Source organism: Zonotrichia leucophrys, chromosome 2 (assembly GCF_028769735.1).
Source record: "Zonotrichia leucophrys gambelii isolate GWCS_2022_RI chromosome 2, RI_Zleu_2.0, whole genome shotgun sequence".
NCBI lineage: Eukaryota > Metazoa > Chordata > Aves > Passeriformes > Passerellidae > Zonotrichia > Zonotrichia leucophrys.
Genome location: NC_088171.1, coordinates 59,250,757 through 59,273,692, shown reverse-complemented (window position 1 = coordinate 59,273,692; position 22,936 = coordinate 59,250,757). Strand labels below are relative to the sequence as shown.

At 41.6% G+C, this 22,936-nt stretch overlaps 1 protein-coding gene across 6 annotated transcripts in view; it reads left to right on the top strand.

The window, feature by feature from the left end:
• The window catches only part of KCNG2 (potassium voltage-gated channel modifier subfamily G member 2), a 55,490-nt gene that overhangs the window by 19,703 nt on the left and 12,851 nt on the right, over window positions 1-22,936 (top strand). For 5 of the 6 annotated variants that reach the window (XM_064705146.1, XM_064705145.1, XM_064705147.1 and 2 more), the window contains exon 2: window positions 11,187-12,010. In XM_064705146.1, the coding sequence (XP_064561216.1) occupies window positions 11,255-12,010 (756 nt within the window). In that variant the 5' untranslated portion in view covers window positions 11,187-11,254. Of the gene's footprint in view, window positions 1-4,236; window positions 4,256-11,186; window positions 12,011-22,936 lie in introns of those variants that run through there. The other variant, XM_064705150.1, reaches the window with a different exon arrangement.

Here is a 22,936-nt window from a genome sequence, read left to right as displayed (position 1 = left end):
ATTTTCAGGAGGAGACAGAAAGAAAATTGTTTTGTTGCTTATTTCTTCAGTGTATCTTTTATGCTAACAATAAAGGTTGGTTGTTAGCAAAAAACCCAGTAATAGAATAATGAAGTTTTGTTTGGAACAAATGCCCTAGGATAAATAAAATTGAGGTAGATAAATCTGGGGTGTTTTGCTGTCTTGCATGATACAAATTTACAGAACTGCTGATGATATAAGCCTTGTGCCTGAGAATTTCTTCTGTTCGCTGCTGTCACTGTGGAGAGTTCCTGTAGAGACCATGCTCCAGATTCTTCAATGTAGTAGATAACCTTATATTTACCAAAGTACCGGCTTACAAAAGAGCTGGAGCCCAGCTTTTTTCTTAGATCACAGAATGGAGTTTTATAGTACTTTCTTATTTAGCTGAACATCCATCTTTTTTCCCCTGACTATGCCAGTACTGCAGTGCCCTAGCACACCCAACCTCATGAGTTAGACCAGCGTATTCATCTGCAGAGAACTTTCCAGGGAGCCTCCTTTGGCAGTCAGGGAGCATAGTTGGAAAGGAAAAGAGGTGCACAATTATTCCTTCACTTGCCAGTCTCCAGCTTCTTTGAGAGCCCATCAGATCTTCTGGCAACACAAGAAAGTGAGAGCAGCTTTCTGTTGCTCAAAGTGAAATAGGCATGGATATCCTGTTAGCTGCACTATGAACTGACCACTCAGGTAAAGTTGAAAGAAGAAGAAACTTCCTCAACTCTGCTGGCCCAGTTCACCATCTTGGTCACCTTGCTGTTTTCCACGGGCAATGGAATTGCCAGGCCCGCTGCCCTTTGTAGGCCTGGTTCTGAGCAAAGCCATGGCGACACGCGCTGGGAGCGGCAGCTCCGCACGGATCCCTGTGGGACTCAGATTTGGGGTGAATTGATCTGTGCAATCTTACTGCTTCTGCTGATGTAAAGCCTCTTTGTGTGTCTGCATGGTACCCCACAACTGGCCTCTCTGACAGAGCGCTGCAGTGGGAACCTGCAGGGGGAAGTTAAAACCCATGAGGCGACCATGAAGGAGGCCTAGAGTGAAGCCTTGAACACCTCCTGAGCAAGGCCCTCAGGTATATTACCTCCTGAGGATTAAGCGTGAGCACCACAGACTGTGCAGCTCACGAAGTCTTACTCATGGAAGGGGAAGGCCAGCTGGCAGTGAACTGAAGTAACTGGAAGTTCCTCATAATCTTTCTGATGGTAATAAGATTTAAAACATGATAACACAGAGGAAGAAACCAGCAGCTTTGAAGTGTGCCATAGATTCTGGGATCTGGCAGTGATTTATTGTTTGTCTCACTTGCGGAATAATGTATGCCTTATGAGTAACAACATGTCCTTTTGCTGCATGAAAATGATTGCTCAGAAACAAATTCTTATCAGTAGTGGTGATGCTGTGAAATTAATTCCTTAGTGGTATTTTATCCCAGTGTTTCTGTGTATTTGTCAGTATTGCAGGCAGAAAGGTGGTGAGCAATCTGGCAGAGACTGATGGAATTCTGGACAGAGGAGTGCTTTCTCATGGAGAAAAGGAATTGTTCATTTGCTAGCCCAAGTGCAAAAACAATTAGTGAATAAATAGCCACCCTGAGCATCCTTTAAAGGTATTTAAAGGTCTAAAGCAACCTTTAAAGGATTGTTGTCATAGTGTTGATATTATTGCCTGCTTTCACTGCCCCAAGAGCTCACCTTATTCAGTGGTATGTATATACCTATTGGGTCAAAAACCTCTAGTCTGGGGAGCTGGTCAGAGAATTTGGCTTCTCACACATGTGGCATTATAGCAGTTCTCTGGAAATGTTGCATCAGTGCTTCTGCATGACATCTGATTTACCAGGGTTCTCCACCAAGATATCAGTGAAATGTTTTCAGCTATAGCATACATGAATAATTAGCCTGCCAGCCTTTCTCTTGTATCTGTTCCAGTGTTTTTGAAAGGAAAGGTGATTTATGAAGGATTCAATGATTGCTGAAGATATTGCATATAACTGGATCAGTCATATTTTACCTAATTTTAAAGCCATCATCTTCACAATGGAATCCATTAATTCCCACTGCATTGTATACACAAGTCCATTGAAATTTTCTAGAGAACAAGGTCTTAAAAATGCTATCATCCTCAGTCTGTGTGCTGACTGAAATAATTGCATTAGAGAAAGTGCAAAGTTTTCTTATCATTTTGGCTTTTTATGAAAATTAAAACTGGTAACATTATCAGATGATCTTTTAAGTGAGTGAGTGTGTTTCGTGAATTCAAGTGTTTCTCTACTGAATTTCTCCACAGAAATGGCAGTTCAGTGGAGGGGAAAGTGGGTTGCAGGTGAGAGAGATTACAGAAATGCCTTAGACTAATACAGGTCATTTTCATCCTCTTCAATAGCAGGGTAAGAATGTGGAAATGCATCTGTAAACCCAAACTGCAAAAGACCTCTCTACCTGTTTGAGGGGGAAAAATATAAACTGTCTCCCACCTTTTCAGGAAACAAAAGAATCAGTTGCTACCACATTTTTCTAGGAGGAATTCAGGACAGAAGGTGTAATGAAATTGACATTTTGAAACAGAGTTTTGTGTTAAATCTATATAAATACATGAGGGGTTCTTTGTTAGTCATAGTATTAGTTTTCCTGCTTATTTGAGCACAAATTTTAATTTTTTTATTTACTTCAAGCTGCTGCAGTATTTCCAGTTCACCGCAACTGAAAGCTGCAAAATGCAGATGTCCCTGGGTAAAGACTGCCCAGAATAGAAGTAAAGGGCTCTGGGAACGCCCCGTTCCAGGCAGTGGTGGTTGTTCCTTGTGCAAATGCAAGTTGTGTACAGAGCCAGATCTGGAACACCACCTCACTTAAAAACACATCTGGAGGACAGGATTCCTGAATTCTGTCCGCAGCAGATAGGGCAGGTAATTCTTGCCGCACTAAGCAGCAGTTATTAGCACTGTGTCAGTATTCCCACTGCTCAGTAAGGGCATCATGCCACAGAGTTATGAACACCCTCTGTTTAGAAGTCACCTCATTCAAGGGCTCTGGAACCACAGCCATATTAATCTTCTGCAAAATAAGTGTGTCACTGTGAGTGTGGATAGGGATATTGGGACAAACAAGGCAGAGCAAGCTCTGGGGACACCAGATGTGCGCAAAGAGAGTGATGAGCTAAAGTGGACAGACTTTAGGCCAGGAACTATCCTTTAACCAGTGTCTCTCTGAGATAATTCTATTGCATGTGGAGTTTTGTTTGATCCAGTTCCTGTTAACTCCAACCATGGATTAAATATACAATCTTAATGAATCTCAATTTACAAAGTATTGTATGCAATGATGTTAATAATTAACCACAATCATGTTAAATTTAGAGACAGAATTGTGTTTAAGTAGAGATGGGAATATTTTTGAGGTCAATGCACAATTGACTTACGAAACACACATGAGAACAAGAATGTCATCTGCAAAAAAACAACGAAAACACATAAAATCCAGTGCTCTCTAATTCAATCTAACAAGAGAAGCAAGATGCATCTGTGTACAATTTGTTTTCTCTGCAAAGGATTCCATGTGGAAATTTAAAAGGCCAAATCTGCATCTGAAATCTGTGAGCAGTTAACAAGAGCATTTATTCATAGAATCATTTAGGCTGGAGAAGACCCTTAGGATCCCTGAGTTGAACCATTAGCCTGGCATTGCCAAGGTCAGCACTGAACCACATCCCTAGGTGCAGTGTCTGCAGGATCTCCAGGGATGCTGACTCAACCACTTCTCTCAGCAGCCTTTCCAATCCTTCATAAGTCTTCCCGGAAGAAATTTTTCCTGATATCCAGTCTGAACTTCTCCTGGCACAATTTGAGGCTGTTTCCTCTCATTCTTTCACATTCAGTCATATGTGTCTAACAACTATTTGTACAAACCTGTGAATGGCGCTGAAAGAGACACAAGGACAGGTTCAGTTATTAGGAAAAATGCCCCACAAATCTTTATGACCTTCTGAATGTGAAACTGGGCTAAGAGTGGCGTCACACAGCCAAACCTCCTTATTTCTAGTGAGAAATCTAGTTGGTAAATTCTGTATGAAATCAAGCATATTAATCATGTGGGTGGGAAGCTGCTAAGTATAGAATTGCAAAAACCTGTAGAATGGATCAGAAAGAAAAGATCAGTGTTAGGAGCAGAGCTTGAATTAAAAACTGCTTTTTCCCCCCTGCAGTGATCTGCAGACCAACTGGAACACTTGACTGGTAATTCTGTGATTTTCAAAGACACCAAAACTTGTTTGGTTTTTTGTGCTTCCTGAATTTTGGCAACAGAAATGAGACAATTTGTTTAATTCCCTGGATGAGAGGGATAAACAATGCTGTTTTAAAATACTACACAGTCTGTCACTTCTGCATTTAATAGTGCCATTCATGGTGTATCTTAGGCCAGTTCTGGGTATGTAATCATGACTGGAGCAGATACTTTAAAAACTGGATTTTAATTATTTTTTTATTCTGAAATACAACAAACTAAGAACAGGAAAAGAAATATTTCAGATTGGCAACTAACTCGTAGTACCTTATCTGACTGGCTGATTAAATGGGATACTAACAGGATTCATCAGTAAAGGTCCTAAAATAAACTTGTGTGTGATTAATGGATGAATAAAAATTTCACTATCTAGTGGCTGCCAGTAAGGGTCAAAGATACTGTGCTCACAGGGCTCAGTCTCTGACCAAGCAAGAGCAGACAAAACGCATTTTAATTTTAGGCTTTTGACACTGTATACTTAATCCAAGGTTGCAATTAACAGGAATTGGATCAAACAAATCTCCATGTCCAATCTAATCTTCCCAGAGTCTGGGAGGTACAGCTCTGCTCTGAAGTCCCTTCCCTTTCATCCTCTTGGTGCATATTTGGAGTCTGTTCAGTTGTTCAGGAAATATGAACTGAGGGTGAAAGCACATTTTACAAACCTGTTTTTCTGGTAACCAACTGAAGGTTAAGTCACCTAAATAAATAAAGCATGGTTTAAACATGATGCTCTATTTTATTGTAAGTAGTAATAATTCTGTGGGGAAAAACTTTTCTGCCTAATCTTTGCAGTCTCTGCTTGTTTTTTATTTATAGTTCTTTTTAAGTGAAATACATGTTTTAAGTCCTTTGTGAAATCTTTAATCTTGCTAGCCTGAAGAGAATTTTGTAATTCTGGGTAGAATGCAGAAATAAGCAGTTCTTCCTCTGTCTGTATTTTATCTAGCACATCTGTCTTTGTCTGCTGTGCAACTGAAGTGTGCAAATAGCTTCATAGAAATAATAGTTTGGTGCTATTTAGAGTACAAAGAAAAGTGGGCACAGAAATCTTGTGGATGTGCAGAATAAGACAGGATTTAGCTATGAAGATATAGGTAAGGATCCCATAGTTTCACATAGGTAGTTCAACCAAATTCCTGATTTCATAAAGATGTCACATTGTTATTACTTTCACTATAGAACTCTGGTAAGTGCAATGACACAAGATAACTCATAATCTGTCTAATGGAGACAAATAGCTATGGGTGTATGTCAGAATAATTAATGTTGAGTCAAGTTAATTTTTTCATTTAACAAATTGAATTGTTTCAGCTAATTATGTAGTGTGGCCTAAATGTGGTGAGGGATGTTCAGAGAAGAAAATTATTACTTTTTTTCCTCCAGTGAAATAATGAAAATATTAAGGAAAATGTACATTCAGTGTATGAAACAATGTCCAGCTTCACATGCTGAATTTTGCAGCCTTCATTACAGCATTAGTCTCCTGGGCTTCTTGGACTGACCAATGCAGCATCCTCCTCAAGGCCCCCAAAACACTCTCTGGAGAAGACTATCTTGGCTGTTGTGCTCCATACCTATAAAAGAAGCCCTTTTTTCTCTGTTAGATGGGTAAGGTGGTGTCACTGCTTCCTGTTACTCTCATGAAGAAACAGACAAAATGAAGGGCTGCTCAAAATTCTAGTACCTTTTCAACTTCTTGAGCTATTGCCTTCCCTAAGCAGGGGCTTAGGAGGTTAGGGATATTAAAGTTTACTGGCAGTAAATACAGAAATATGTACAATTTGACTGTGCCCAAGTTACAGTTCCCCTGAAAGGAGGCTGTAGCGAGGTGCGGTTCAGTCTCTTCTCCCAAGTACCAAGAGACAGGACAGGGGGAAACATCCCAGGTTGTGCCAGGGCAGGTTTAGATTGGATATTAGAAAGCATTTCTTCACCAATAAAGTGGTCAAGCATTGAAACAGGCTGCCCAGGGAAGTGTGAGTCACCATTCCTGGAGGTATTTAAAAGTCTGTAGATGTGGCACTCTGGGACATGGTTTAGTGGTGGACTTGGCAGTGTCAGGGTAATGGTTGGACTCAGGGATCCCCTAAGGGTCTTTTCCAACATAAATGATTCTATGATTCTGTAATAATGAGTATGTAGGGAGCCATAATCATGTTTGGTGTGGACAAACTCAGAAGCTAATTTCCCAGATCCCCTAGGATCTGTCTTCCAGGCTTAGCTGCATCTGTTTTACCATATCCTCCCAGTCTCCTTTTCAGTTTTGTTTTGTTGGGGTTTATTTCATTTTGTTTTTAAATATGTGTATTTCTCACACCCCATCTGTTTTGCATTTTGTAAGCCTCATGGGCAGGTGCTCTCCTCTCCATGTTTCCACAGTGACTGGCAAGGATTTATTATTGGGAGTCCAAGTTCTACTGGATTGTAAATAAGTACAGGAGTAACATGGATCTCCTAAGCCTCTTCGTCCACACTATTAGCTGTAACATCACCAAATGGAAGGTCAAATGCCTGTGTAAAAGTGATTGTGTGTGCTGTGATTTATAAATCATGTCACAGTAAGAAGTGGGAACTGCTTTGGTCCCAGGCAGCAATGCCAGGTTTCAGCACATCCCTGACTAGAAATGGCTGAGCACTGCGGAACAGATTCACTGACTCAACTCGCATTGGAGCTGAGAGAAAACATCTCGTGGTCACCCTAATATATGTTTTATGTTTGTGGCTTTAAATTATGACACAATTACCTGTTCTCTGTCAAAATGTGTTTCATTTCACAAAGGAAATCTTAAAACATTAATTACTAAAAGGTCTCACAGCTTCCTCTTGCTATTGTAGCCCAAACGTAAGCTTTCAATACTTTGTAATTTTACAGCAGCAGTTAAAAAGAGACTGTTCCCAAAATCACAGAGTAGTTTAAGTAGAAAGGGACCTCCAGAGTTCATCTGATTTATCTACCACTTCTCAAAGTGGCATCAGCTAGAACAGGTTACTTGGGACTGTGTCCAGATGGGTTTTCAATATCCTCAAAGACAGAGCTTCCACCATCTCTCAGCATTCTCTTTCAGTGTTTGACCACCCTCAGAGTAACAGTTTTCCTCTGTGCAACTGCACAAAGACCTCTAAATTCTCCCCGTTTCAACCCCCAACCCCTCCTCTGCCCCCAGCCACCTGCTTTTGCCTGCAGCCCCTTCAGAGCCACCTGCTCAGGCTGGTTTCTCAGAATAGGTGTGAGTGCTCTGCCCATGACACTTTCCTGTACCCTCACTTATGAGCGCAGGCTTTATGTGGCTGCCCTTCCTCACAAGGTCTCTCCTACCACGGCACCCTGCAGTCTTTGCTCCACCACTACCTCCCTTCCATCACTGTTTTCAAGTTCTCCTTGCCATGCTGCTCAGCCTCTTGGTAGGGATGATTTTGCCCCATTTTTCATTCTTATCCAAGGTAACTTGAGACCAGAGGAACCTCATGCAGAATCACATATGACTTAGATGCAGTGATACTGATAGAATGGGACAATGAGGAATGCTGGTGTGAAGAGAAGTTCTGGGAACAGGCAAAGTGAAGAGGCAGTAAACAGGGAAATAGCCCTTTCTCCACTGAGGAAATAATTCAGCAAAAAGAAGAATGTGAGGCAGTTGTGTGCTTCTGACATTTATTAAGTCTTTAAAATCTTTGATAAGAAATACCTGTATTGTGAAGATCTCAGCTGTTTGCTGCTGACAAAATGTGGCTGAACTTAAATGTGTGTGTAGACATATACATGTGCATACACAGATGGCCAAGGAAAGTACTTCTTAGTGAATAAAAATTGTTGGAATATACTTCAAAAATAAAAAAGGATGACCCACCCTGTATATGATCCTCAAACTGAAATAATCATGCAGCATTTCTCCCACAGCACTTCAAAATTATAAACAACAAATATAGAGTCAAATTCTATCCTTCATCCCTATGATGGGCAACTTATTCCAGACTGTGTTTTAATAGTCTTTCATACACCCATGTGTCAGATTAAATAGTAGAAATGCCAACTGGATGACAATGTAGTATCATTTCTGGAAGTATTGGCTTTTAATATTAATCTTCAATGGGATGCTTTACTGCAGGCATGTGCATACATTAGATAACCCTGGCATACAGAGAGTATTTTAAGACCTACATAATTTTGAAACACCCTTTAATATTTAGTGATAGTCATGATACATTCCATGCACATAAGATCAGAAGCAGACCTTCCAGGCTAGTTTTACTTCTCAGGATGGATGCCAAATTGGGAGCCCACAGCATTTTGGTTTTCTATAGGACAGTTAAAATGGCACCACAAGCTGTTCTCTGACATCTGAGCCTGGTCTTGGGCAGTCAGATCACAAGGTGGAAGTGTCAAGAAGAATAATAAATACAACTGTCTTCGCATGTTTATCTTTTAATCTGAGATTAAATATGAGATATCCAAAACATATGCTGCCGGCTATTATGGATTCTGGGACATTGAACTGTGATGTCAGAAAATTCATTTTAGTTACTGAACTCCAGCATCTGGTGCTGCCTGCACTGTCCAGAATCAACCTGTTAAATCATAGACAACTTTAATTTGTAATTACTTCTCTCTCACTTTCTATTTATCCACCTATGATTAAAAAAAAAAAAAAAAAAAAAAAGCATTCTTAAGCTTTAGATTTAAGCAACATCATTTTATATCCACAAAATAAAAGACTAACCCTCTGTAATTCATAGATTTTGTAGCAAACAACATGCTTACAGATTTTCACATTGAGTTAGCTGCTGCTTAGAAGGAGAAAGAGGTGCATGTAAGATTAGATTCAAAGCAGTTCTGTGAAATCTATGTAGCCTCTTTATGCAACAACCTGCTACACGGGGGAGAGGAAAAAAATAAATCCTGGCCTTGATGTCAAAACAATGTAAACTCCTTTTAGTATGTTGACTTGTGGAACAAGTGAGGCATGAAAACAAAAGTGCAGAGCCCTCAGTACTGACTGTGAATATTTTATCTTACCAAGAGAAAGCAACAAGAGACCAAATCCTTAAAGCATGTGCTGTGCTGACAGTGCGCTCTCGCTGTGACAGTAATGGTATTTGCAATCCCGGCTGCACTCTAGCCTGTGCTGTAAAAGCACCCATTCCTGAGAGTATGTGTTGCCCTTTCCTGGCCCTTAGCCAGATGAAGGAGCTCTTCTCTGTTACTCATGTTGCCCTGTAGAAACGAATGTTTAAACTATTATTTCTCTACCCCGAAGTGAAATTGTAGAGATTTTGGCATCATTAGCTCTTCTGAAATTTTCACAGTGCTGAAAAACTATATTTGGATGACTGTTGCTTTTTGCACACAAAGTAACCATTCTCTGGCTCTTTACAAATATCTAAGTGTTGTTCTGAAATTCAGGGACTGAATCCTCATAGAAATGTTGAAGCAAAAATACCACTGTTACTGCAGTGTTTTTGTTGGAGAGTGGTTGGTAAGAATGTTTAGAGGGTGATTCAGGGCTGTGACTGAAAGTATTCACCAGTCTCTGTCAGAGATCATTTTGACTAAGTCTAATGAGCTAAGTTGGTGAGCTGATTAAGGATAAAAGAAGTTGCTCCTCTGGGAATGTGTTTGAATGTGAGTGCTCTCCAGTTTTTCCTAGCACCCTTTTGTTTGTTCTTCTCTCCCAGCTGAGGCATGAGATTCAGAGGGAATTGTTGCTTATAAATTATGAATTTACTGCCTCACAATTACCATTCTGTCATCAAAAATATCAGTTTTTCCTTCACTAGTCAGTTCTTTCTCAGTTTCTCCATCCTCTGCTTAAAATTGTTCCCCATCACTACATCCATACTCAGCCCAGGTCTTTGTGTGGAGACCCAGTCATCCTACACAGACTTCTTATTTCCTACTTCATATTTGAGCAATTCAGGAAATTTTGGGTGATTCACAAATGTGATTACACGGTAGCATTTCAAGACATCCCAGTATTGCTTTAGAGAGACAGCTTGGAAGAATGCATGTGATGGCTTTAGAGAAAGTAAGGAAGCAATGTGGATTGTGGTGTGGTAAAGCAGGGGTAAGCAAGAGGCACAAATTAAATCCTGGAATCATACATAATTCCTTCTAAATGTGTCCAGTTGTGTTCTGCACTATCCAGAAGTAAGAGCAGCAACCGAGTCACTTCTAGCTCGGCTTCATTCTGAGTTTGATCTCCTGTTTCAGAGCTGCTGACAGGCTGCTTGGAACCCTGTCCACAACTGCAGCCAAGCCCATAGCAGAGCTTCCAGCAGTTTCAGGCTCCCAGGCAAGCTCTGGTTTCAGCTCAGACCCAGCATGCCCTCAGCTCCCTCATATTCATTGCTGTTGCTAGGCTTGCTGAAGTTAGGTTGGGAATTACCCACGTTTTTGCCATGACATTTCTGACTGTACTGTAAGTATCCATTTTATCCTCACCCTGTAGGCTTTTTGCAATAGGAACATAATGTAGATGGGCCAAAATAATAAAAAAAAAACATTTGCAACTAAGTTTTTTAATTAGGTTGCTAAACTGTAAATTGCCATTTATGCACATGATAAGATTTCTCTTCTAGTATGCATTGATGTCCAGGATATAGCTTGAACCTCTAGAAATTTCTAAAAATTATGATACACTGGTTTTGTTTCCATTCAACCACTAACTAAGAAATTACACTCTACTCTACACTCTAGAAGTGGCTTCTGACTTGATTGTAGTGTAAGTTCTTTCCTCAAGCAGCTATCAAGCAAAGATAGTCCTAAAATAATGGGGGAAGAAGGAATGCCATAGAGAAGAGTTTCTCGGGAGGGAGAGGATAGGATTGTTATAATTTAAGGGTGCCCCACTTCTCTTGTAATTTTAAAATTCTGTTTTACAGATAGACTTTCTGGTCAAGCTCCAGATGCTTTTGTTTGAGTAGCCTCAACCTCCCTATGGACTCAACAGATGTACCACGAAATGGCATTGCTCACTGGGAATGCAGATCCTGACTTCAGCTCCCGCTCCTTCAACAACTTGGAAAACCTCTGTGAAGTGCAAACCAAGAAAGGATTCTTCTACAAAAAGGCCAAACTTCTGCATCCTGGAGAAGACTTGTGCTGCTTAGCCCGCTTGGATGACCGGTCCAGGTTTGTGATCATCAACGTAGGTGGTATTAAGTACAAAATTCCCTGGACCACCTTGGAGAACTGCCCCTTGACCAGGCTTGGGAAGCTAAAATCCTGCAATAATTATGATGAGATCATGGACATCTGCGATGATTATGATGTTAGCTGCAATGAATTTTTTTTTGACCGTAATCCTAGTGCCTTCAGAACAATCATGACATTCCTGACAGCTGGGAAGCTGAGGCTTCTCAGGGAGATGTGTGCTCTTTCGTTCCAGGAGGAGCTTGTGTACTGGGGTATAGAAGAGGACCACCTGGAGTGGTGCTGTAAAAAGAGACTGCGACAGAAAGAGGAAGAGGCAGCTGAGGCCAGGCTGTTTGAGAGGGAGATGGTGTTTAATGAAGCTACGCAAAGTGCCTTCCAGGACAGCAGCCGACTGAGTCTGTGCATGCGAAAGCTCAGGGATATGGTGGAGAACCCCCACTCAGGGATCCCAGGAAAGATCTTTGCTTGTATTTCAATCTCTTTTGTTGCCATCACTGCTGTCAGCCTCTGCATCAGCACCATGCCCGATGTCAGAGAAGAGGAGGATCGGGTAAGTGCAGCTTTTCTTGGGGTACAGCATGTTTTGCATTCTTGTCTCCTCGGGAAAGGTGACAGGAAAAATCACTCCAGCAGATACGCAGGCATTGTGTTCAGTACATATGATGTGGAGGGCTGGCTGGATAGAGCACAGAAAGGGTTATGTCACTTAAAAGTGAGACAAGGTTGGGCCAAACTCTGCCTGCTAGCCCAGCTTAGCCAGTTCACACCAGCAGAAAATCTTACCCACCAGATTTGTTTTCTGACATGTCTAACCAGATGACAAACTAGCTACTCTGGGGATAAAAAAACAGCCTTTCTTTTTGTTTAATGTTTTGAGGTTAAGTTTAGAGCTAACAAACCAATTTTCCCTAAAGGTACTTTAACAATTTGAATGAAGTCTCAGTGTGCAAGTGTAAAAACCACATCTAAAGTATTTTGATGCCATAGGGTGATGTAAAGGCCAGCGAAGCTGAGGCAGCAACTTAACAGCAGAAACAGAGCGATTGTCCCAATTTTCAGACCTGCTTAGTATTCTCAAGCGTAAGCTGGGGATGATTCATGCCCTTGAAAATCAAGTCTTACAGATATTTTGTTTATTCTTTAGTTCATCAAATTTCCTAAGGGTTTAGTCCCTTTTTTGTGCAAGCAGTTCACTTCCCTAGGATTAATTGTATGTAGGCCAGGAAGAGCTCATCTGAAAAATGGTAGAGGAGGACATTCACATTTTCTTCACATATGTGCTGAAATGCAATCTGAGGAGTTGGGGGTGGGGAGGGGTTGAGGAATTCATGCCCTCTCTAGTTTTACCCAAGTCCAAGCTTGACACGAAATGTTTGGGCTTATTTCCCAGCCCCGTGGTCATTAAATGTGGTTGTGAACTTCAGCTGCTAAGACAGTACCTCACCTCATGAAATGCTGCCTCTGAGCTGAAGGCTGAGCCCTCCTGAAGCAGCTCTTCCCATGTGCTGTCACCCAGGGGCTGGATGGCTTGTGCCCTACTGCCACAAGCAGAAAAGAGGGAGATCATCCCCAGACCGGAGGCATTTGCTGTTATATCACCTTGAAAGTAAAATGCAAGGTGATGGAAAATGGATCCAGCTACTCCATAGAGCCCCCTACACCTCACTGGGCACCCTGTGTACAGTTAAACCCACCCTTTGCTTGCAAGGTCTGCTCGGGTTACATCTCAGCTGAGGAGTTTGATTTGGAATCAGACTCTTTCAGGAGCAGCCAGGAAAAAAAGAATAAAATATTTGGTATGTTGACTGATGTATGATTTATTATCAGATCTTTATTTTAAAGCCTTTTTCTGATTTAAAATTTGAAGATGGTAGTACTGGGTACTAGTTCACACTGTGTCGTCCTAATAATGCTTTTTAAGATATCATTTCTAAAACACATGCCTTTTACTGTAATTAACCATCAGGGCTCTGGTATCCTGAATTCTAACTACAAGGGATATTCTACTGTTGAAAACTCAGATGTATTATTATGTTAGACCATTCCTAAACTCTCATAATTCTAAAAACAATAGTTCAGCTCTCACAGGTTTAAGTGAGAGCTGAATTATTGCTTTTAGAATTATGAGAGTTTAGGAATGGTCTAACATAAATAAGGACTCATAACAATAGGCTAATAATGTTTTTTGGGTGAAGCAGGATAATAATGAGGATAGAAAAAGCATTTGAGAGAAGTCTGGATTTCTTGGTAAATGGGAACCATTAGAAGGAGAACATTTTCACAGTCAAATGTAAAATTTTGCAATAAAGACAAATGCAGGCCTGCTCATGTAAAAGCAGGGACTCTGGTTCCTAAAATGAGGCACTGACTAGTATTTAGTGTACAAGCAACCATAAATTCCTATTGCAGCATAAAGTCAGAAGGCTTAATGCCATCCTTGAATAGCTAAACTGGGGAGTATTAGTAGGAAGCTGGAAGATTTTTTGTGCCTGTATGCAGTATTGATGAGACTGACACTAGAATTCTGCAGTTGGTTCTCACATTCATGTTTTTCATGGTGTTTTGGAAAACTGGGAGAAGACTAAAGACCTGTAAATCTTAGACACCTGGGGAAAATGCCATACAATAAGAAACTTGAACATTTCAGTTGATTTAAATTATTGGAAGGAAGGTGAGTGGATTATGCAGCACGTAAGTTTTTTGTGAGGGGAGAAGAACTGTATCATCTAAAAGACCTTTAAATAAGCAGGGGGAAGATGCATGGATAAAAGCTGGATCCTTATAAATACATATGGGAAACTATAAGCCAGTATTTACTACCAAATTGATTAATTACTGGGACAGGCTAGGAAGAAAATTAGTGGATTCTGTGCTTTTAGACATTTTCAGTTAAAAGCTCAGTGCCCTTTGGTTTAGCCCTCAGCTAACCAGATTTTACTTCAGTCAAAAGAAAAACATCAGTTGCAGACCAAGTTACAAAGGGGAAATTCTTGCAATACAGAGAAGATCAGAATAAATTATCCAGCATTCTTCTGTGCCCTTAGATTCTAAAAGCACAGAGCTCCTGCAAATAATCTTTGTTCCACACGGAATGTCTGTGGACAGGCTGGAAATGGTTATTTTGTTTGAGACAAAGGTGGCTCTCTTGCACAGGGGACTGGTGAAGGATCACTTCTGGCAAGGCAAGGAGTAGGCATCTGCCCACCTGGAATCACCTGTAGGGTCTGGGACCGTGGCTGCAGACTCCCTGCCTGCACTCCCTTTGTGGCTTAGCAAGCCAAGGCAGCTCTGCAGGTAACAGGTGTGGAGACAAGAGAGCTTATGTGAATTCAAATTCATGGTAATCATCCTGAGCTCTATTCCCAGTATCTAAATTAAAATTTGTGCCCAGGGATAGCTCTTTGGTCTGGCTTTGCAGTCTCCTAACAAGCAGAAAAAGGATTTGCATCCCTCCTGACTAAGGAACAAATGAATAGTAAATACTATTTCAAAGACACGCCATACTCAGTGTGCACCTTTTCCAGGCTTTCTGGCTGGCATTGCTTGTTATGGTTCCATGTCAGGGCTGTCATAGGTGATCTGGCTAGCAAACAGTGGCCTTTTCCTTGAGCTGCTGTTAGCACAGAAAACAAAAGCTCTATGTGCCATCTATCTGTCCTGTTACTGCTTCAGGGAAAGGCAGAGAAGCCAATCATGAAGAAAGCCATTCTGGGGAGCAATTTTCCATACCCTGATCCTTTAATGCATCTGAATGGACCCAGTGTTACGCCCAGTTATGTCCTGCAGAGGTGTAAACAACCTCAAACAAGATGTAAGTGTGGGACCTTAAAAGTTAGAAGTAATTACCAGGTGGGTGAGGAAATTATTTTAGGTACCTGCCTTTCTCTTTTAAAATAGAGCAGAAAATTCAATCATACATGTTGTTAACTTTTTTAGCTGCTCCAGGTGTTCTGGATGACAGTGGCAATCCCTGGTGGTTTAGCAAGAGTGGGAAGGCTCATGCTCCGCTGTACTGTAGATACTTGTTCTTACTGAAGGTCACCTTGATTCATCTTGAGTGTTACTCTCTTTTGAAAGTAGTATTGTGCATTTCAGGTGCTGCACAATTGTCAGTAGAGTGAACAGAATCAGATCCAGATTTCACTTACCCAAGAAAGATATATAGTTAGTCAATTTTTTAGTTTTTATTTGCTTATTAAATGAAATCCACCAATCCAGTAACGTATATAATAGCTCCTTCTGGAAATTTCAGGAAAGGGACACTTCAAGTATGTGAAAAAAACAAACATGTGAAGGCAGTCAGGTTCTTCCATGTAAAGTAACAAGACAATGATAAACTTTTTATTTCAAAATTTTCAGAATGAGAGATTTCAATGAGAGATTTAGATGTAATGGTGAAAAGTCTCCTCTAAAGGCAAAATCTGCTGAGACAGAATCATAGCAGGAGCTCCCAGGCACCAGGCTCTTTCAAGACCACCACAAAAGTCGTCTCCAAGACATAAAAATAGCCAGAGGCACAGAGGATCCTCAAGGCATTTTAGGCATATCCTACCTTTAAGTGGACTTTTCACCTCTCTAAACAAATAGCAACTATCTCAAAGAAGTGACTCAAAGAAAGCAGCTAAGACATCAGAGAAGTAAACCAGTCAGGGATATATTACAGCAAAAGCTTTAAACAGTGAGAGCTGAACAACCAAAAGACATTCAGAGAGGTTCAGCTGAAAGCCCGATGGTCAACACACCAGACCTCTCTATTTTTTTCTTGGTGAAAACAGAAATGTCAACCATTTCTCTCTGAAGACAAATCTTCTCTTTTTTGTTAGACAGCAGCCTTTGTCATCAGAGAAAAAAGGGTGGAACTTATAAAATAATATCAAACATTCTGTCCTGATTCAAAAAGGTATTTATAGGCCTGAGACCCCTGAGCTCAGTCACTTGTAGGAGCGCAGTGCAAAACAGGAGAAGCAGATCAGAGAGCTCGTTCTTCACCGCACTTCGTAACGTGTTGGGAAAAGCTAGCCTAATTAGAGATGCTGTGATAGGAAGTTACAGTTCAATAACCTTCAGCTGAAGAACATTACAACAAAGAGACTTATAAATAATGAAGTTAATAATAGCTTGTAAAGAAGCCAGAACTATTTAACCTTCTAAGCTCAATTTACACACTGTGCTTCAACTTCCATAATGGTGAGGATGGGGAATAAGTAAATTGTGAATGTGCATTTTAAACAATCTTGTGACTAAAGGTTTCATTTCACAAAGGTACACACAAAAGTAATCTCAGACAAGGTTAAGAGAGTCTTGGATAATGATTCTCATTAGCTTCTCATAGACAAACTGTTCTGTAAGAAGCTGGATGAGCAGACAGTGAGGCTGACTGAAAACTGTCTCAATGGCCATGCCCTGAGCATGGTGGTCTGTGGCACAGAGTCCAGTAACTAGCACTGTGCCCTGGGGGTCTACACTGGGTCCAGTCCTGTCAGGCTTCTATATTCGTGGCCTGGAGGGCGAAGCAGAGTGCACCTGCAGTGAGTTTGCTGATGACACAAACTTTGGGCACGTTGTGGCTGGACAGTTGTGCTGCCGCCCTGAACAGCCTCAGCAGGCTGGGGAAACAGGCTCAGGAACACTGTGGGCCTCAGTAAGAAGAAATGCATAGTCCTGCATTCCTGGTGAGGAGCAGCCCCACACAGCAGTACATGTTGGGGACCACCCAGAGGGAAAGGGGATTGGTAACAAAGGGCCTGGGGATCCTGGTGGACAGCAGGCTGGCCGTAAGCCAGCACCGTGCCCTCGCTGCAAAGACAGGTACTGGGCTGCATCAGGCAAAGTGCTGCCAGCACATCAAGGGAGGAGATTCTTCCCCTCAGCTCAGCACTGGGGAGGCCACACCTGGAGCAGTGTGCAGTGCTGGGCTCCTCAGTGCAAGAGGTACAGACATGCTGGACAAAGTCCAGTGGTGCTTGCTATCCTAAGATGGCACTCTGCGTGAGACTCTGGAATTACTGGCATTTTTTTGTGACTTTATCTGTTTTCTGACTGTCCAGTTGTTGCTCTGCTTGGGATACTGAGACCTTAATTTTAACTTAGAGCCAAGAGTGATGCATAGATGGTTTGTTTTCATGAATGAAAGTATTAATAAAACTGCAGCTTGTGTTTTTACTTTCATTGTGAAATAAACTGTTCTAGAAATTACAGCACAGTCAACAAAAAACATGTATTAAAAAATATCTCCCTGTTGGTGTTACAGATAACTATTATTAGTGTGTAGGCACTGAGGATGACTTTTTATAAAAAGAATCCTGGGGAACTGGACTAACTAATTTCCCTAGGGATCATCTGAGAGTTTGTTATACCACTCTCAGCTCTGCTGTTGAAAAGAAAAAATCACAAGCTGTAACAGTATCACCAGTTTTGGCATCTGAACTGATGTACTGTACTTGTACCCCATATTGCCAATTTGCATTTTGTGTCCACTCCAGACTCCCCAGGACACAGCTGACTGGAGGCCAGGGAAAGACCAAATGACTCAGTAGCAATGGTCACCTGCCTTTTCTACGTCGGGCACAAGGAAGTTCCTGTAGGCACATGAAATTCATATTCAGTTTAACATTCACATGTCCTTGCTTAAGGGGTGTAGGACTCAGAGCACTGCAGAACTCTATTTTAACTAGAAGTAAGGTGTTTCTTACTTTTTTTCCTTTCATAAGCCAAAGTAGGTTTTCTCCTCAGAGAGTACTTACATGGAACTGGTAACACATGCTCTAAATTACAAGCTTTGAGAGTGTCCTTTACTCACAGTCTCAGTTATCAGCAATAAGCAAATATTTGCTTTCTTGTTGAAGTTCTCAGTTGGCCTCGTGTAGTTCCATCACCTGTTCTGTGTAATCTTGCCTTTAGACTGGAAATGCTTTGGGACAGAATATCTAAACACAATGTCTATGGCCATCATAACAATAGAAATAAAACTATATCTGTTCAGGTACCTTCCTCATGCTTCACCTGCAAGACATGTTTCTAGGCAAGGAAATTCTTTTTTGCAAGTGAGACCAACTTAGTTCATGCTGAATCCAAACTGAGGAGTAACTGCAAAGTTGTCAAGTCTGAGTCATGCTAGCGTGGTCTCCCAACTCCTTTCTGATGGTCAGAGACATTTGCTAGGCAAGTTATCTTTCAGAGAGATCAGGTTTGTCTGAAAGGAATGCAAGTGATGAGGTTTGGTTTTACTAAGTGATGCTGCTTCTGTGTGTCACACAGACAGCGTTAACATCCCGGAGCTGAGAACTCTGCACTGCTCAATCTAAACCTTAAATGTCAGTTCTGTGGAGCTTTCTGCATCTTTTCTCTGAGTCCCGTGGAATTTATAAGTGTGACACCAATGGCAAAATGTTCTTTGCAAATATTGAGAAATGGTGATCATGTCCTTAGATAATTTTCCTGGGAAATATCTGTGAGGCATTTAAAAGACACAGCCCCTAATGTAAAGGAACACTTCTTAGGTTTTGCCTTGTGGATTCGAATCTCAATCCCTCCTTTTCGGCTGTCCAAATCCAGCTGTTATATGGAGCGTGTCTCAGTATCGGTTTATTTTGCTGAGTTCAGGATTGCTGTATTCACACACTGAGGAGACGCACTGGGAACTGGGAGTCCCCAGCATCACTGCTGTACATCTCACTGCCCTCTGCACCAGCTCTGCCAGCCACTGCCCGGCACCCCTGCTGCTTGCAAAACCCCTGGTCAAATAGCACACCATGCGCCAGCTTTGCCAGCTCTTATACAAGAGAGTACTTCCTCTTTGCAGGGCTGCTTTAAGCTGCTAACAGATAGAAAAGGAATGATTGGGATGAAAGGAATGAAAAGGAATGAACAAATTGAAGGAATGATTAGTTGTTCTTGCTATTGGTTGTGTGGACAGAGTGCTGGACAACAACTGGCTGTATTTATTTGAAGAGATCTCACCATTTCTTCTTCTTGGCTTGCTTGCTTTTCTTAGGAAAAAAGCAATTGTTTTCTGCAGTTGGCCCACCCCTGGAAGAAAAACCAAAAATCCAGCCTTCCTGCTTCATTGAAGCTCTCTAAACTTTGGCAGATGTACCTGGTTGTTCCATCGTGGCAGCTGCTTCAAGAGCAGATAAAGGAACCATGGTCCCAGTAGGAAAATCATCTTCCCGTGTATCGGGAGGATTAGGAGGAATGCTGTATTTTCTTTCTCTGAGAATTGCCCTTAGATTGAGGCTGGGGACCCAGCACTGTGTGGCAGATTTACACAGAGTCCCTTGGAGAGCCTGCAGACCTGCTCAATATTCCCCCCTCAGCAGAGTCACCACCTGAGCTCTCCATGCCTGGCTCACCCAGCCATGGCTCTCACGGCACTGCCTGCTATTGGGTTGCTTTTCCCAAATAAACAGAGAAACCCTTATGGATTAAGGAGCTGCCCTGGAAGATTTTGAGGACAGCAGGTTACAATATAGATTTTGGGAGTCACCTGAGATTCTCTGCAGTGTTTTAGGCTTAGAAGTAAAAAAATGGAGAGTGTTTCTCTGCACTGCTTGGGAACAAGGCAAGAGCTGGCTAAGATAAAATTACTTTTGACTTGTTAATAATTTTATTCTGGGCCAATGAACTCTTTCAGTCTGCAGGATATCTTCTCATGAATAAATAGCAAGCTTGGGTCTTGTTTTAAATATTATATAAATATGCTGCAATGTAACATTAGTGATGAATAATTAAACAGCTAAAACTATTTCATAAAAGCATTGGTAATTTTGTCACATTGTTAACTGGTTTATATTTGGTGCAGTGTGGCTTACCCAGCAAAATATGCTCCATATTTAATTTCTTTTAATAACTCTCTGGTTCCACCCCCATAAGTATCTACCCCTACCAGTGAGTTTATTCTCCAAACTTCCAGGTAAATCATCCAGGGAATCTCTGAAGATATCTCACAATAATAGGCGCTTGGCCTTCAGACATGTTTGTAAAATTACTACAGCTACTCATCACAGCCTGATATCCTGGGGGTACAGCACACCTCCTGTATTCCATGGATTTCTCCACTGCCTTTTGCAGGAGAGCTTGGGCACTGCGGGCTTGTTGAGTACTGTCCCAGTGTTCTGAAAGAGAGAACTCTTTCATTTATTTGAACTGAAAATATAATCTGGAAATTTCATTTCAGAGCTCCAGGATAGGTTGCTATCAATTCTGGCGGTTTGGAACGATAGCAAGGAGGCAGATTTACATTTGGCTGCACCTTACATAGCTGTGCTGAGGTAATGAGCTGATTCATGTGTACGGCACTTAGAAGAATTGCATTAAATCATTCAGCATTATAAATGCTTCCATTTTCATTGCCTGGAGTGTAGCAATGGAGATGAAATATAAAAGTTTTTGAAAAAAAAGGTTTTTTTCATTGTAGACATTTATATTCAAGACAAATTGAGTGATATACAGATGAAGAAAAAATAGCTGTAAGATTTTTTACAGAAGTTTATAAACAAAGGCTTGAGAAAGGACCAGGAGAAATCTATAAAGTTGTTGGGTTTTCTAATGGTAAGCATGATATTAGTTCCAAGTAAAAACATGAAAAACATGGTACTGAGACACATTTTGATCTAGTTTGTGTAGAACACCTCTCATTAATCAAATTTAATTTTTTTTAGGTTATAAAAGTTTTCAGAAGAAAGTAATTTCTGTTGTAGGTACTTCTGTAAGACATTTGAATTAGTGCCACACAATATTCTTCCTTAATAAAAAGGCATTTTTCAAAAATTAGCTTCCTTACTGTATAAAAAAATTCTCTCAGATCTCATAACAGTAGAAAACAAACATAAGACATCAAGTGAGTCTTGAGATACTGTGTCCAGATTGATATCTATTTGGAAGGCAAATTGAAAAAAAAGTTTTAAAAATGGTTTAAAATCTTGAGTTCTACTTTATAATGAGACACTAGAGGTGCTTTTAATGCAGTGGGAATCATAATAAGAGAATGTCTGTGGGCAACAGTGAACTGAAATAACTGAAAGCTGCAGCTAGACAAACTCATGGTCTGAATTAAAGTGTGCTACAGTGTGGGTAATTAACAATGGAAACCATTTATCTGGACATGCCTGTGTGCATCTCACAGAGTTTTTAAATACATTCTGTCAGTCCTTCTAAACGTTCTGACTGAGCTCAGCTGAAGCCATGCATATGATTCATGAGCCACTTGGCAAGATCCTCTGCTCCACAGAGGATCAGCTCAAGAGCCTCTTGTGCCCTTCCAGGGCGGTGAGCCATTGCCATCCTGTCCCTGACTCCTGCTGGTGTAGGAGGTGCCAGCAAGGACGCTGTACATCTTCTCTCTGTCTGGAGCTTCCTTGGCCCTTGTGAATATTCAAACCTAAAGGCATCAGTAAGATGAAACGAGCAGTGACAGTTCATAATTGTGATTAAAGGCAAGGGCAGCCAGAAAAAGCTCAGAAGCCTGGAAGCTCTCTGAGGAGTGGTGTGGCATGAGTCTGGTCCCATGAAGGCAGCATCCTAACCCAGGTGTCCTGTCCGGCACTGGCTGTGTTTGCAGGGAGTGCCACAGGGGCTGGGACATGCTGCTGGTGGAGCTTAGCCAGAGCCAGAGCAGGGCTCACCAGGAAATGTGCCAGCCCACCCCTTTGGTCACTCACTCACTCTACCCTCTCCCTTCCATGAGTCACACACACACACACACACACAATCCCTTTCCCTTGCCCCATCTCATTTCCTGTGCCTGGATTCAAATAGGAAATGCAGAGAATAGTGTGAAGGTCCCAGCCATTCAGTACATCCTGAGCTGTGCTGAACACTTGGCACCTGGTACACTGGGTAGAGATGATGACAAGAAATTGCAGCACTCTCCCAAAAAGTGCCTGCTCCGACTGTGAGCAGGCACTGCAGAGATTTTCTCCCAGTCTGCAGCTTGCTGCCTTCACGCACAGTAGAAATGTTGGGTGTTTTGAGGTAAGCTCTTGCGTGCTGCACTGCACTGCTGTCACAGCAAGCACTGTTCTTACTGTTGCCTTGAGCAGAGAGAGAACATGAAAGTGTGTGTGGTTTTGCCGTGGCCACATCTACCTGGTAAAAACCCACGGCAGCTTAGAGCATTGCAGTGCAAGGGCACTGCGGGAGCTCCCTGCCAGCTGTGCCTGAGCTGCTACCAGCAGGAAGGCAAATCTTCCCACAGGCAACACAGGCAAATCCTTCCCCTGCTCTCAGATAAGAGGATAAAGGGAGACTGCGGGGGGAGAGATACAGGTTTGGAAAAAAATGTCAAAGGAAAGCAGTAAGCTTGACTCTGTATTTCCTCCAAGGAAAAAACCAGACACCCCCAGATCTTATAGCAGGTTACAGAGTTGCAGGAACCAGTAAAATAAATATGGGTCAGTAAAACACAACCAGCAGCGAGTGGGAGGCAGGAGAAGAAAAGCTTCAAAAAAATGATTGAAAGAAGTGAGAAATTGGGGTA